The 16,482-nt window shown below is 40.8% G+C and overlaps 1 protein-coding gene across 1 annotated transcript; it reads left to right on the top strand.

Annotated features, from left to right (window-relative positions):
* Positions 1–319: 319 nt before the first annotated feature.
* LOC308404380 (uncharacterized protein) lies at positions 320–10,193 on the top strand (the record flags this gene model as incomplete). The annotated part of the gene is made up of 5 exons (XM_080894403.1): positions 320–356; positions 1,568–1,615; positions 3,361–3,975; positions 7,382–8,542; positions 8,632–10,193. 5 exons carry the CDS (start codon positions 320–322, stop codon positions 10,191–10,193), a joined length of 3,423 nt encoding a protein of 1,140 aa, XP_080750529.1.
* Between the last annotated feature and the right edge of the window lie 6,289 nt (positions 10,194–16,482).

Genomic DNA, 16,482 nt, shown 5'->3' with positions numbered 1-16,482 from the left:
TGCTTGGAGATTTGACGTAGCTGCTGTCTGTCTGCGTCATTCTGAACAACAGACCAGAGAAACACATCAAAGTTACAAAATAATAATTCAATAATTGATGCACAACAGCTTACTGTGTTTCTGGCATCTGAGCTGTGCAGACCATTGTTTTTCTGGAGTTCTGGGGACACAGTGTAAAGTATTTAGTATTCACTGCTCATCCAGAGACTTACTGTATGATACTGCATGTGTCTGTATAAGCAAGTTTAGCACAAGAGAGCCTAAAAGCATCTTTTCCTCTCTCAGGTCAGTCAGTCGGTGGACTTTCAGCAGTGACATGATGGCAGCAGCACCTGGTGAGTCCAGACAGACTGCAGGTGAGACCTGCAGCCTGCTGAGATCAGATTCATTCTTTATACTGACAGGAGTGTGAAAATTGGTTGGCACTGTTGGCTTTTGGTAACTTACTGTGATTCTGACCATGCAACACACCTGTTCACCTGTTGGAAGAAAAAAAAAAACCCCACATCATGATAATAATAATAATTCTCTGTTTTGTAAACAGAAAAAGAAATATGATGAGTTTTTTTTTCCACTTTTTGTTGAATTAGTTTTCTGTTAAAAACAAACATAAAAAACATTTATGTTCAGCACATAAATCAGCTCCAAATGAAACTTGAGACTCTGCACACTAAACCACCAGCTTCAACCAGAGAGAAGAGACTCGTCACTGAACTTTTCCAGGACGGAGGTTGCAGGAGTGATTCACACATTTACACTCAGCATTATAATTTGCTGCTTTAAATTTCTGAATAACCTGAAGCTGGTACAGGCAGAGCTTTATCCTCTCTGAAGCAGCCGCTGAGTCGAGCTGTGATGCTGAGTTAGAGTGCAGCCCTTTGATGAACCTTTGTTGGCTTTGCATGAACGCCTGCTCAAGGAGGCGTTTCAAGAAACTTGCTATGGATTGCACAAGTTGTGTTATGTGTTACACTAATGCACTAATGTGACGTCCATAAAGTTTCTCAAACTCACATTGAACTGCAGTCAGGGACTGAAAAACCTGCTAAGCAGCAGCTTCGGTGTTGGCGAGCCAGGCGAGTGATCGTCTTACAAGAACTGTAAAGTCTGAGCTTTCACTGATGCCCAAGCAATGATTATGTACACACACACACACACACACACACACACACACACACACACACACACACACACACACACACACACACACACACACACACACACACAGAGTGTTTATTTACTTATCTTCACTGAACATAAATGATTTTAGGAGGAAATAACATTTAATGAGCTAATTGAATTATGATGATTGATGATTTAATTTTGATCATTTTCATTTTGTACTGATGTGAGCTGTGAGCTCTGACAGCTTGGATTAAATATTGATCCGTATGTGTTGAAACTGTCTGTGTAAAGGTGATGCCAGAGCAGTTAACAAACTAAACTTACTTTTGCTAAACTGAAATTTTTTTTTTTAAACTTTATTCCCGTAGCATTTGTAGATTCTTGTGTTTTCAGCCTGAAATTGTAAATTGGAGCACTGATTCATGTTTCTGTATTTTTGCAGATGATGATTTTAACAAACCAGAACACAGCAGCTCAGAGTCTGAGGACTGTAAGTCAAACTAACAACATTTCATATCATGAATAAAATAAGAGAAGCTGGTGGATTAGAGGAATGAAATGTTCTGCCAGGAGCTTTCTTATTTAAAGAGAGAACGAAGCATCTATTAAATCCTGCAGCCTGATTTCCTGCTTATTTATGAGTCCAGTAGTTACAGGTCAAAATCTTGAATGCATTGAATGGGAAATTAAATTGATTAAATAAAGATGTATATTTCTGTTTTGTTCATACTGTTAATATTTTTGAAGAAATTGAGTAAAAATGCTCAGTGACCGTGGAAATCACCAGCTGGTAGTGAAGCCGTACACGTGTCCTTGTGCAGTTGAAATAATCCACAAAAGTTGCTTTGTAGCTGAAAACAAACGCACAAATATTAATTTCCACAAACTTGAACTCACATGAATGTCGCTGTACGCTGCACGACAAAATTATTTAAACTGTTTGACTCCACAGCGAGCCACAGTCAGTGTTGGGAAGGTTACTTTTAAAACGTATTCCACTACAGATTACAGATTACAGATTACATGTCCCAAAATGTATTTCCTAACGTATTCTGAATACTTTGGATTACTTTGTAAAAAGCATGATAATGAATGTACTATTGCTGTGTGATTCATTACTATTACTGAAGGTTACTCTCCACACCAACACCAGCTAGATGTTTAAATCTTGATATAAATGAGTAACAGCAGGTGGACATTAGGTAAGGCTGCACTTTTTGCAGTGATCTCGTATAGAAACTATTCGGCGCGTATATAAAACAGGTCCGCGGCTCCGAACCGTAGTAAAGGGACCTCTGGCTGATACGTCGGGTTCGTGTCGGGCTCGTAGCTGAAAACTAGCTTTGCTTTGTTGTCTGGGTCAACTTTGCTAGCAGAGACAGAGAGAGGCGTTGAAAGGCTGCTGCAACAGGACTTATTGTTTCAGAGGAAACAGGAACACAGCGTACAGTCGAGTCTTCATAGCTTACTCACAGCTGGGCTCGTCAGGCTGCAGTGGTTGTTATTATATTTACATGCTTCCAGCTCCCGTTTCTGCTCCATGACAAGTTGTACTTTTCCTTTTTCTCCCTCCCTCGCACTCACCAAAAATATTACCAAATATAGAGAGGACAGAGCCTTATGACACAGGAAAATACGGCCGTGTAATCCATTAATTTCAACAAAGTAACTGTATTCTGAATACCACCTTTTTAAACGGTAACTGTAACGGAATACAGTTACTCATATTTTGTATTTTAAATACGTAACGGTGGTACATGTGTTCCGTTACTCCCCAACACTGGTTACAGCCTCCACAGTGCAGAGGTCCGACTGCCCAGCATGGGCGTTATTACAGCGGATTAAAGCAACAGCAACTAAAAAAGTAGAAAAACACTAAATAACCATGAAAATGATGCTAAAATGTGATTTTAAAGTAAAATGAATTTCCCCATTTATTTAAGTGTTTCCTTATCTATAACCATTGGAATCTAAATTATTACCAATATGCATATCTTACAACATGGATAAAATATTAGACATTAACAGGCTAACTTTCGTCTCCTACATGTTTAAACTGTTTTAGACTGAAGAGCATAATCGTTTCATTTCTTTTACAAAAGGAGAAGAAAATGTGGTTAAAACATCACAGAATGAGACATTAATATTATTATTTCTACAAAAAAATCAATGAATAATTTAAAAACGTGTGTTTAAAATAAACTCAGTGTTTCAGTAACTGAACTTATTTTTCAGTGTCTGAGCTGAGGGTCGTTCTGCTGGGGAACAGCTGGTCTAAGAGGAGCTCAGTGGGCAACTTCATACTGGGAGTGACTGTGTTCAGCTCTGAGGATAAAGCAGACCTCTGTCTGAGAGTCAAAAGGGAGCTGAAGGGGAAAGAAATCGATCTCATCAACACTCCAGATCTGCTGTCGGCTAAAATCTCCCCAGAAGATCTGAGGAAACAAGTTGAGGACTGTGTGAGACTCTCTGCTCCTGGACCTCATGTGTTTCTGCTGGTCCTCCAGCCTGCAGACTTCACTGAGGATCACAGACAGAGGCTACAAATGGTCCTTGAACTCTTTGGTGATCCATCATTTGATCGTTCACTGGCTCTGATAATGCCCAAAGACAAGAGTTCAAGTTCCATTGAAAAGTATCAGCAGCATCCACAGTTAGGAGAGATTATCAAGAAATGTAGAGAAAAATTGTTGTGGCAGAAGAACCTGGAACAAGAGCAGCTGTTAGCAGCCATAGATACAGTGGTGAAGAAGAGCATGAGGGAGGAAGTTTCCAGTGAGGAAACATCGGTTTCACCCAGTCAAGATGAGGAAGAAAAAGTCCCTGCCAACGTGGATCTTATTAGGGGCGGTGAGTCTAAAACTGTGTTTTCTGTACAGTATAATCTGATGGTCAGGTTTGTAAAACTGTCTGGAAACTCGTGACAACTGCTGGCTCACTACCTTTCTGAAAGAAATCCTGGAGATGACTTTTTTTTTAAATGATCCAACTCTTAAATATAATCCCGTCCACATGTAAACGCTAAAAATGAAATGTTGGCCAATCGGAAGTATAGAAGGGAAAGAGTAAACAGGCCTTTGTATCCTGACAAAACCTTCAGTACTTCTGAAAAGTTTTTGTTTTTCTGAAAGGCAGCTAATTTTGTGTTACTTTGCAAGTGCTTTCATTATTTCAAATGTTAATAACTAAAGACAGTATTTTGGCTGTTGTGTAGACTCACACGTTGGGAATGAACCACATGCATAGAGCATACAGAAATGTAACTGAAAAAATATTACATTTATTCAAAACGGACGTCAGGATTTGGGTTGTGACAACGTCTGTGTTGAATGTAGAAACCACGTCCGAAGTTCACTCTGACGCCTCTGTCTTTCTTAACGGAGGGACAGTAACTGTGTGTGTGTAAGCCTGTGAAAACTGCAGATAGTAAGATTAACAGCGGATAGACAGTATTTTGTCTTTATCCGCCATTGTTGAAATTCATCTCATGTAAACAATAACGTGGCGCACAGCGTGACGTCAAAAACGGCGCACACCTTTGATGTTGCGTGAGTAAATTGAAAATCTCCACCCTGGCAGGAGTTTTTTAAAATCTCAGCTGTCAGTGACCCAGAATGCTGTTAATGTGTAGATGAAAGGCCCAAATGCATAGAAAATACCGTATTTTCAAAAACACCCGTGTACGTGTGGACGTAGCCTAAGGTACTGTTGGTAAGAAAGGTGTTTAGCTTGATAACAGTTCTAGGAAACTATTTTAGAAAGTCATGGATTATGGAGAGGTGAGATCATCTGCGTCTAGCTGTGAACTTTCCAACTTCAGTTCAGGTTTGAACGATTCCAGTTTGAAAGAAGGTGGAGATCCTCTTCCAACTGTGGACCATGGCCTTTGATTTAGAGGTGCTGATTCTCATTCTCGCCACGTCACACTTGGCTGTGAACTGTTGCAATGCGAGCTGGAGGACACCACCTGATGAGCCAAACTGATGAGAAACACATAATCTGAAAAAATAAGCAGAGACGAATTTGTGCCTTCCACCACTGGACTGCACCTAGAAATTCTGTCCATAAAAATAATGAACTGGATTGGTGACAAAGGGCAGTCCTGCTGGAGTCCAACACCCACCAGGAGTCTGACTTGTTGCCAGCAGTGTGGACCCAGCTCTAGCAATGGTTGTAGAAGAATCAAATGGCTTGCTGCAACAGGCAAAACACTCCATACCCCTGAAGAACTTCTCACAGAATACTCTGAGGGACACGGTCAAAGGCGTTCTCCAAGTCCACTAAACGCATGTAGACGAGTAGGGCAAACTTCCATGCACCCTCAGATATCTCTGCGAGGTTAAGAGCTGGTCCAGTGTTCCATGATTGGGACTACAACCACATTGTTCCTTCTGTGTCCGAGTTTTGACTAAAGCATGGACCTTCCTTTCCATCATCCTGGAATAGACTTTCCTGGAGAGGTTGAGGAATGTGATCCCCATATACAGTGGTTGCAAAAGTATTCGACCCCCTTGAACTTTCCCACATTTTGTCACATTACAGCCACAAACATGAATCAATTTTATTGGAATTCCACGTTGCATTTCTGATCAGCGCTCTCCTTGTTCGGCCTGTGAGTTTAGGTGGACGGCCTTGTCTTGGTAGGTTTACAGTTGTGCCATACTCCTTCCATTTCTGAGTGATGGCTTGAACAGCGCTCCGTGGGATGTTCAAGGCTTGGGAAATCTTTGTGTAGCCTAAGCCTGCTTTAAATTTCTCAATAACTTTATCCCTGACCTGTCTGCTGTGTTCTTTGGACTTCATGGTGTTGTTGCTCCCAATGTTCTCTTAGACAACCTCTGAGGCCGTCACAGAGCAGCTGTATTTGTACTGACATTAGATTACACACAGGTGCTCTCTATTTAGTCATTAGCACTCATCAGGCAACGTCTATGTGCAACTGACTGCACTCAGACCAAAGGGGCTGAATAATTACGCACACCCCACTTTGCAGTTATTTATTTGTAAAAAATGTTTGGAATCATGTATGATTTTCGTTCCACTTCTCACGTGTGCACCACTTTGTGTTGGTCTTTCACCTGGAATTCCAATAAAACTGATTCATGTTTGTGGCTGTAATGTGACCAAATGTGGAAAAGTTCAAGGGGGTCGAATACTTTTGCAAGCCAAGTTGGAGCACCCCCTTATGTCCACCTTGTTGAGGATAAGAACCCCCACCCTGGCTTACCAATCTAAAGGCTCTCAATGAGATCCTGTAGAGGTGTGTGAACCAAGACAGCCCTACAACATCCAGAGCCTTCAGGAACTCAGGGGAAACCTCATCCACCCCAGGAGCTCTACCACCAACGAGTTGTATAACTGCCTCTGTGTCCTCACCTACGGTGAGGGATGACTTTGTCCCTGTTGTCCCCAGACTCTGGTTTCTGGAGGCAGCAGCCTAAGCAGAGAACCTCACACCTTGCTCTTTCTAGACAACTCCTCTAGCTTATCCGGTGGAATACCAAAGCATTCCCAGGCCTCATGCACTAGCTCAGGCTCCTTCCCCACCAGAGAGGTGAGAGTCCATGTCCAAGACACCAGTCTCTGTAGCAGGGATCAGTCTGCCAGTGTCTCCGTTCTTAGTACACACATTGCACCCGACCTCTATGGCGTCTTAAGATGGGTTGCCTAAAGGAGGATGGGCCTATGTTCCTTCTTCAGGTTGCACCCGGCCAGGCCCCATGGGCTAAGGCAAGTCACCAGATGCTCTCCCTCGGGTCACCTCCCATGTCCTAGCTCCAAAATGGTGCCCAGGTAACCGGATGCCTGACAGGGTAAACTGTTCCCTTGGTCTGGTAAGGGTCTTATAAGGGTCTTCTAAATGGCTTAGTGTCTGGTCCCTCACTCAGGGCCAACTTGTAATGGGACACACAACCAGGTGGCAAAAGCCCCCCAACAGCATAGCACCTGGGATCCCTGAAACACACAAGCCCCTCCACCATGATAAGGCAGCGATTCACAGAGGGGCAGATGATATTAAAAGGTGATACTGGTTGTGCGCTGTGAGTAGAGAGTGCATCTGCAGTTTTCTTGTTATCGTGAGCAATCATCAGCTAACTGTTTTAAGAAAAATAAGTAAATGGTGGTGGTATTTAACCAATCAGGTGATCTTATTAATGTTTCAAACCCTGTAACAGAATGTAGTAAAACTGTGGTGACAAAAGTCTGTGTGTCACAATTTTAAAGGTAATTTACAAGTTTTATCTTTGTTTTTCAGCACATGAACTCAGGATAATGGTTTTTGGAAAAAGTGAGAACAAAAAATCATCCCTCGAAAAGATCATCATTAGAAAGAAAGAGTTTAATATGCCTAAAGTCCTTGGAGGAAAGCAATGTCGCGCTGCCTCTGGAGAGTGGAAAGGGAAACCGTTAACAGTAGTCAAAACCCCCGACATCTTCAGTCTGTCTGTGAAAACTCTGTTCGAAGTGATGAAGAGCTGTGTGAGTCTCTGTCCTCCTGGACCAAATGTTCTGCTGCTGTTAGTCAAACCTTCTGATTTCACCGAAGAGGACAGAAAAACTCTGAATTTGGTCCTGAGCTTGTTTGGTCAAGATGCCCTTAAACACTCAATGGTCATTATAACACAGAAAGAGGAGAAAGGCAATAACTCAGTGGAAAAACTCATTGAAGACTGCAACCAAAGGCAGAACTGGTTTGAAAAAAATTGTTCTGCTACAGATTATTCAGAGTTGATGGAAGAAATGAATGAGATGGTGAGTGAAAACTGGGGAAAATATCTAACGTTAAAAGAAGAGGCTAAACCCAATCTGAAGTCCAGTCTGAACCTGGTTCTGTGTGGGAGGAGAGGAGCAGGGAAGACGTCAGCAGCCAAGGCCATTTTAGGTCAGACTGAGCTTCATTCAGCCTCCAACTCATCAGAGTGTGTTAAACATCAGGGAGAGGTGTGTGGACGTTGGGTTTCCCTGGTGGAGCTGCCTGCCTTGTATGGAAAACCTCAGGAGGCAGTGATGGAGGAATCATTCAAGTGTATCTCCCTCTGTGATCCTGAGGGTGTCCATGCCTTCATCCTGGTCCTACCTGTGGCTCCCCTCACTGATGAAGACAAGAGAGAGTTAGAGACCATCCAGAACACATTCAGCTCTCGAGTCAATGACTTCACCATGATTCTGTTCACCGTGGACTCAGATCCTACAGATCCAGCTGTTGGTAACTTTTTAAAGGAAAATAAGAACATCCAGAAGCTCCTCCAGAGCTGTGGAGGAAGATCAGTTGTTCTCAACACCAAGAACAAACAGCAGATCCCAGAGATGTTTGAGATTGTGGACAAAATTAGTCAGCCTACAGGACAACTGTGCTGTTATACAACTGCAACATTTTTACACGCACAAATGGAGAAAGTCTTAAAACTTGTCACTGGTAAGCAGTTTAGATTGTGATATTTTCCAATGACCCAGAGTTTTAATCCAGTATACAAGTGTTAACTTGTTCTTGTTTTCATGTTTTAGGTGGTGAAGTTGGAGAACAGGACTCAGACTGTCTCAGGATTGTGCTGATTGGGAAGACCGGCTGTGGAAAGAGCTCTACAGGAAACACCATTTTAGGAAGAGACGAGTTTGAAGCTGCATCAAGTCAAATGTCGGTCACACAATGCTGTCAGAAAGCAAATAGTGAGGTGAACGGTCGTCCTGTTGTTGTGGTCGACACTCCTGGTCTGTTTGACACAAGTTTGTCCAATGAAGAAATTCAAGAGGAGCTGGTGAAATGTGTCAGTCTCCTGGCTCCAGGACCACATGTCTTCCTGCTGGTGGTAGAGATCGGCAGATTCACAGCAGAAGAGAAGGAGACACTGAAACTCATCAAGAAATTTTTTGGGAAGAATTCTGAAAAGTTCACCATTGTTCTTTTAACCAGAGGTGATGAACTGGAGCGTCAGGGAGAGTCTGTTGATGATTACATCAAGAAGAAATGTCACAGTTCCTTTAAGAAGCTGATCTCTGACTGTGGAGGAAGATACCATGTGTTCAATAACTCTGACAAACAAAACCGCACACAAGTCAGTGAGCTGATAGCAAAGATTGACACCATGGTGAAGGACAATGGAGGAAGCTTCTATACCAATGAGATGCTGCAAGAGGCTGAAACTGCGATAAGGAAGGAGATGCTGAGGATTTTAAAGAAGAAGGAAGAAGAGATTCAGGAGCAAAAGGCAGAATTTGAAAGAAAACATAAGGAAGAAATGGAGGCTATGAAGAAAAGAATGGATGAAGAAAGAGAAAAGGAGAGAATACAGAGAGGAAAAGAACTCGAAAAAATGAGAAATAAAATTAGAGAAGAAGAAGAGAAGAGAAAGCAGGAACAGGAAATCAGGGAAAAGGAGAAAAGGGAAAAGGAAGCTGAAGAAGAAAGACGCAGACAAGAATTTGAAACAGAACTTGAAAAGCTGGACAAACAAATTCAGTCAGAAAAAGAGGCAAAAGAAAATGTGGACAGAAAACTGGAAGAAGCCAGAGAAGAGATGAGAAGAAAACAAGAGGAGTGGGAGAAAGAACAGAAAGAATGGTGGGACAAACAACGACAAGACGAAGACAAAAGACGAGAGGAAGAGAAAGAAAAAATGGAAAAACTACAGGAAGATTATAACGAAAAGCTGGAATGTGAAAAAATCAATAAAGAAGAGGATCAAAGAAGAAGAGAAGAGGAAATAAAAGAATTGGAGGAAATTCATAAGAAAACTCTGGATGATCTAAAGAAGAAACATGAACAGGAAGCCAGAAAGAAAGCTGAAGAGTTCAACCAAGCCCAGAAGAAACACGTGGATGATTTAGCAGCTCAGAAGGAAGAACATAAGAAGGAAATTTACGACTTAGTGAGACGTGTGACCAAAAAGACTGACTATTCGAATAGGATCAAGAATTTAATGCAAAAACATGAAAAAGAAATGAGATCTGTGACAAATGAAGAGGGGATCGAAAACCTCCAGGAAGAACATGAAGAACAACTAAATAAGTTAATGCAAGAAATTTTGAATGAAGAGATCAAGGACGCGTCGACCTGCAGCATTTTATAAAGAGAAATCCACTTTTACAGCTGTTCTTTAACTGTTAGAGGACAGAAACAAACAACATGTGCAGACTTGTTGTTCTGCATGTTTTACACATGATTGTTCATCACGACCACAGAAAAAGCTGCTGATTGGATATCATCTCAAATAGTTCAGTTCAGTTTTATTTATATATATATAGCACCAAATCACAACAACAGTCGCCTCAAGGGGCTTTATATGGTAACGAAAAGACGCTACAACAATACAGAGAAACCCTACAATCAGATGATCAAACACTTTGGTGACAGTGGGAAGGAAAAACTCCCTTTCACAGGAAGAAACTTCCAGCAGAACCAGGTTCAGGGAGGGGCGTGGCCATCCGCCCACTAACTCCACTCATAACCAATAATAATCATTTTGATTTACACGTTAATCTGCACTATGTAAGCAAAATTACTCATGTGGATGATTTTCTTTGGTTTGGTAAAAATCACCATTTGACCAAAATGTTTTTTTTCTTTTTTAATATTAGATTGTTGTTAAAAGGAATCTTGATGTTCTTTCATATATTGTTCTGTTGTCAATATTTGTGGTTTGATTATGATTGTTTTTTGTTTTTGCTTTTTTTGCATAAATGTGTCATTAATAATAAACACAAGATGAATAAATAAACAAGTGAAAGAAAACTTAATGATTATTTTTCTTTCACTTATGATGAATAAATAATTTTTTTAATTTTGTTATAATTTAACCTGTTCTCTCCAAATATCACAGCAGTTATTCATTATAAAAACATATCTGCATATCATTTACACCAGTTTTATGGCAGAACTAAGATGTTATCCGTGTTTTCTTTAATTATTAATGTAAACAGTTTTTCTCTGTAATCAGCTCTGATCGTTGTTAAATGATGAAGTCAAACATCTTCATTCAGCTCTGAATTTATGTGTTTTTAAATTACTGAACTTGCAAAATTACATGAACTGCTCCACCTATGCTGACATATTTGATTTGCATAAGTTTTTGTCTATAAGGTAAAATGTGTATAACCTGTATTATGGTAATTAGTGATTGTAATGTGCACAACAAAGTCCTGCTAAAGAAACTGTTGCTAATAAAAACAAAGGTTGGAATTTTAAGCAAAGTTTGAACTTGTTTCTTGAGTCATACTGTGGCAGCATGAGTGGGTTTGTGTTTTTGGTGCCTTTTCATTCTCAGCATCGTTGCAGGTAAATGCAGGATCCCTGAGTGGTCAAAAAACATTTGGTTTTTTTCTTAATCTGATTTAAGTCTGGACTCAGACACTCAAAAACTTTTTTTAAGGAGAATTTGCTGGTTTTGGATCATCGTCCTGCTGCATTACCCAAGTGCTCTTTAGCTGCAGAGCAGGAAGTGATGGTTGAAGCTCCTTCAGGTTTTTCTGGTGGAGACATTCAGGAGCAGAATTCAGCAGCAGCCCAGCCCATCACACTACCATCACCATGTCTGACTGTTGTTGTGATCTTTTTATGAACTGCTGTTAGTTTGATCCAGATGTAACGAGAATCACAGTTCAGCTTTTGTCTCGTCAGCCCACAGAAAGTTTTCCCAGACGTCTCGGGGATCATCCAGATGTTTTTTGGCCAATGAGCAATGAAAGGAGACACAAGTCCTTTTAAAGACCGACAGCTGAGTGTGAGAGCTGGACTCAAAAATATCCCATTGGTTACTTTCTTACCTATTTTTAATCAGCTTTAATTAATAAAAACATAAAAATGTTTTTGGATTTCGGCATCATTGCTCATGTACCAGTTAAATAGTAGTTAATTAACCTGCATCATATGCATCATCTAACACTGTGCACTTTCTTCACAAGCATCTATAGAATTATTCAAATGAGCACAAAAAACAATCTGAACTAAATGTTGATGCAGATTCAGTTCCTGCTGATGCTGCAGATTTTTAGTATGTCAGAGAATGCAATATAATCACAGCAGTTATGTTCTCTCCTCGTCCACCGTCAGCCAGACACGCCTCTGCTTCACTCTGCCTCTGATGGACGTCTCTCACTGTGGGGACAAACATGTGACGCTGATCTGTCTGAATGGGTCTGCTGCAAACTCAGAGCTGAGGCTTTACTGACTTCTTTCTCCAGTGAGCTTTTAATAACCTGAGTGGTGTGTGTCACATTCTCATCAGCAGCACAGTTTGTGTCTCATGTAGTGTTTTTGTTTCTGGGATTGTGACATTTAAGGAAAACCAGAATATTTCTGGATTCCAGCTCTTGGGTGGAGGTGTTGGTGCTTACAAGAAGCTCTGTGTGTGAATAAAGTGCAGGCTGACTGGGAGCTGGTTCAGAGCGTTGCCTCACCTCGTGCTTCATGCTGATTGGATGAAAAAAAAACCCACCCCGTGCAGCAGGTAGGGAGAGCAGCACCTTCATGGATTTTATTTCAAACTGTTTGACTCATCCAATCTCCATGGCAACAATAAAATAATTCATGTTTCATGTTTTTTTTAACCAATAACTGAGCAGTCCCTCCTCTTTTACTCCTTTTTCAGCTGCTTTAAATCAATATTGAAAATGTTGAAGTTCAAATCCAATGTTAGTCCAATAACTGATCGACAGCCTCCATCAGTCTCTGGGTGGAGAATGATGGAGGCTGAGCAGCTGATTCTGTTCCCCCTGCTCTTCATCACATCCTGTCGCCATGATTTTTATCTGAACTTGGAGAAAAACCATGAAACATATTAATAATAACCTCATTTATAAAGCACTCTTTACAGGATAAGAACCACAAAGTGCTTCACAATGATATAAAACAGATATACATAAAACAACACAATCGAGCATACAGCACAGCTGGAGCTGCTGTTTATAAGAATAAATACAATAAATGCAACGTAAAGATGGAGGCAGAGTTATCCCATCTGCTGCCTTTCTGAACTGAAGTGTGGAGAGAAGCTTGGTTTCACTCTGTCATTTAGAAAATGCTGATCAGGACTTTTCAAACAGTTTTTATTAACTACAACAAATGAATCTTTTTAAAAACAGAACTAAATGAACACATTTCATATCTGATCCTATTTGGAGGTTTAAACAGCCTGGAAAATGACTCTTCGTGTGAGCGATGAGGATGTTTTATGGTGCTTTCTGTTGTTGCTCACACTTTGTAGAAATATCATTTGGTTTGAGATGAATAAAAAACAAAAATGCAGGGTAAGGGTTATGCAAAGTAAAGATGATCTGACTGATCGCTCTGAATATGAACCCAACAAGGTTGATTCAATCATCTTTGTTTTGCTGAATGGCTCAAATTTATTCTTCTGCATGAAACTTGTTAAACAGCCAGTTAATGATGTAATCAATAACTGGTATTGATTACATCTGAAGCCTAAAGGAACATGAAGATCAGACGTGTCCAGACAGCAGTGATAGAAATGAGAGTGCTGTTGTTGGAGAGCTCTTAGTTGTGGGTGTTTGGTCTTTAAAAGGACCGTTTGGTTTGTGGGGTGAACATCCGGCTGGCGTGGAGCTGCTGTGGACGTGGTGGAAGACTTTCACAGGTCTGTTTCCTCGACATCACTGACCTCCTGCAGACCGTCCACAGCCAGGCAGTGAGCGCACACGTGCTGGTCAAAGTGCAGAGCCAGCTCCCGAGCCAACTCCTGGAAGTCCTGACCACGGCTCAGCGTCTCCAGTTTGTCCCTGCAGTCAGAGATGTCCATCGGAGCGAAGTAGAAGCGTGTCTGGCTGACGGTACATGAGGAGAGGACAGGAGGTGTCCTGGAGGTCGGAGTCTTGTTGTTGGGACTAGATGGAGTCTGGCTGCTGGATCTGTGCTCTGTGGTCCTGCTTCCATCCATCGTGGTCTGGGTGATGTTCTCAGTGTGAACTGTGGGACTCTGCCCTTTAGGCTGCTTTATATCATGAGAGCTGCGTGCTGATTGGATGAGACAGAACAGGACCTACAGGTCCAGGTCTCCATTGTTCAAGTGAACCCCCCCCCACCTCACCACAGGGCCCTGAAGCCATTCAGGAACAAACCAGAGTGTAATCAAAGCTGTTGATTAGTTTTCGTTGAACACAAAGACTTTGATCATTTTTAGTGATTATTCATTATCATTGAATCATCTCTGGCAGTGATGAAGTCATTTTTATTACATGTTTATGTTAATGATATAGAAACAATTTAACAGATTTTGTCTTTTTAGCAGATGAAACAAATTTTATTAAACATATAAAAGGAACTTTTTGAAAGTTTGATTTGACACAGTCAGAAACATTGCACCTCCTGCTCTAACTGGTCACTCACATGAAGAGTGTGAAAACTTTCTTTCTTTATTAATAAGTCTAATATTTCCGGAGCAAACATCAGTCCTCCTCCTTTCTCTCTGACTCCACGCTTTAACAGGCCGCCACTCTTAAAGAGTTTTGGACCAAGTTCTCTGAACGCTGTCATCAGTTTGGTTGACAAAATGAAACCAGCACACTCTTCAAAAGGGTCTTCAACACCATTGGACCGTTTGTTCTTAAGGTAATAATTCTCTGACCTCCGTCTGTGTCCCTACATATTTTAAACAAGCTGCCTTTTATTTCAAAAGTGTTCTATATATGCTCCCACATATCCTGAATAGCTTTGAGTACATCTCGTACCATTGTTATGCAGACGCTATTCAGCTGCATATGTCCTTCAAACCCCAGAATGTGGCCACGCGATCTATCCTGTATTCATTTCATAAAGAACTGTGTGGCAGCAAATTCTCTGTCTTTGAATACAAAAACCTGAAGTTCTGATCTGTGCACCCTGTTCTCTTTAAAAACCATCTGTCTGATGTAATGAACATGAAACAGGAAGTGTTCCTCTAAAACCTGCTGTAGATTCATCAGGTTGGACTGTAGCAGCTCGAGTTCACTCCAAAGCAGTTTCTCTCATGTCACATGACCTAGCTTGAACTTTTATGCAGGTTCATATTGTTCTGTTACTCTCCCCCAAAGAGTCTTGTATCTTCAAATTCACAACAGTATAACAGACATCAGGGGACACGAGTACCAAGCTGACCTCTTCAAGAAACCGGAACAAGTATAATAAATGATATGAAATGTCATGGAGACAGCTGCACAACACATGTTTAACAAGAACAGGCTGACGTCGTCATATTTTAGTAAAAATTGTAATAAATGTTTTAGCTTTACCTTTTAGGGGAGTTTTTTTTAGAATAGAATAGAATAGAATAGAATTGAACTTTATTTTCATTGCACATGTCAAAAGTACAAGGCAACAAAATGCAGTTTGCATCCATCCAGAAGTGCTTTAGCCATGATATAGATATAGTGCAAATATATATGGGGCGATCGTGGCTCAAGATTTGGGAATTTGCCTTGTAGCTGGTTCGAGCCCCGGCTTGGACAGTCTCGGTCGTTGTGTCCAGTAGGCAACTTCACCCGTTGCCTACTGGTGGTGGTCAGAGGGCCCGGTGGCGCCAGTGTCCGGCAGCCTCGCCTCTGTCAGTGCGCCCCAGGGTGGCCGTGGCTACAATGTAGCTGCCATCACCAGTGTGTGAATGGGTGGGTGGATGACTGGATATGTAAAGCGCTTTGGGGTCCTTAGGGACTAGTAAAGCGCTATATAAATACAGGCCATTTACCATATATTAGCAATAATATAGATAAGTAAGTATATTACAGAAATGGGTCTATTATGGTATAATGTACACGTATGTTATGAATATGCTATAACTGTAAGTATGTACAGGCTATGAACAGGATATAAATATGAAAAACTATACTGAAATATGAGATATGCAGCTATACAGAAAAGTGAACTAGGCAGGTTATAAACAGTTGTAGAATTAAAATAAACACATTTTAAAATGTGTTTATGTTTAACCAGTTTTGTTTCCACAGAAGTAAAGAACACGATCTGTTATCTGAAGACAAAGTGTCACTTTTCGCTTTCTGGAAACTCAACCACACCACAGTATGCAGAAACTCCACCAGGGGGCGATGTTTGTCTCTCTACGATTCGTTATCACGGTTTATTTATAAAGAACAAAATGTACATTTTAAACACATGTAAGCTTCCTTCTTACAGCACATTTAGAATTCATACCTTCAACATTAGCTGGAGATGTTTTAATCTGGTCACTTTGGAAAACCTTTATTATCTGTTAATTACATACAGCTCTAAAAGCTTTAATTCTCACGTGAAATGTATAATTGTGTTTAATAGTGCTCTTATAGACAAACCATATTAGTTCTGACTCCATTCTCTGATTTAATCATCAAGCTTCTGCAAATAATCCGAGACACATATTTTTAATAGAAACAGAA

Source organism: Rhamphochromis sp. 'chilingali' (assembly GCF_963969265.1).
Source record: "Rhamphochromis sp. 'chilingali' genome assembly, chromosome: 10".
Taxonomy (NCBI): Eukaryota; Metazoa; Chordata; class Actinopteri; order Cichliformes; family Cichlidae; genus Rhamphochromis; species Rhamphochromis sp. 'chilingali'.
This window is presented reverse-complemented; position numbering and strand designations above follow the sequence as displayed.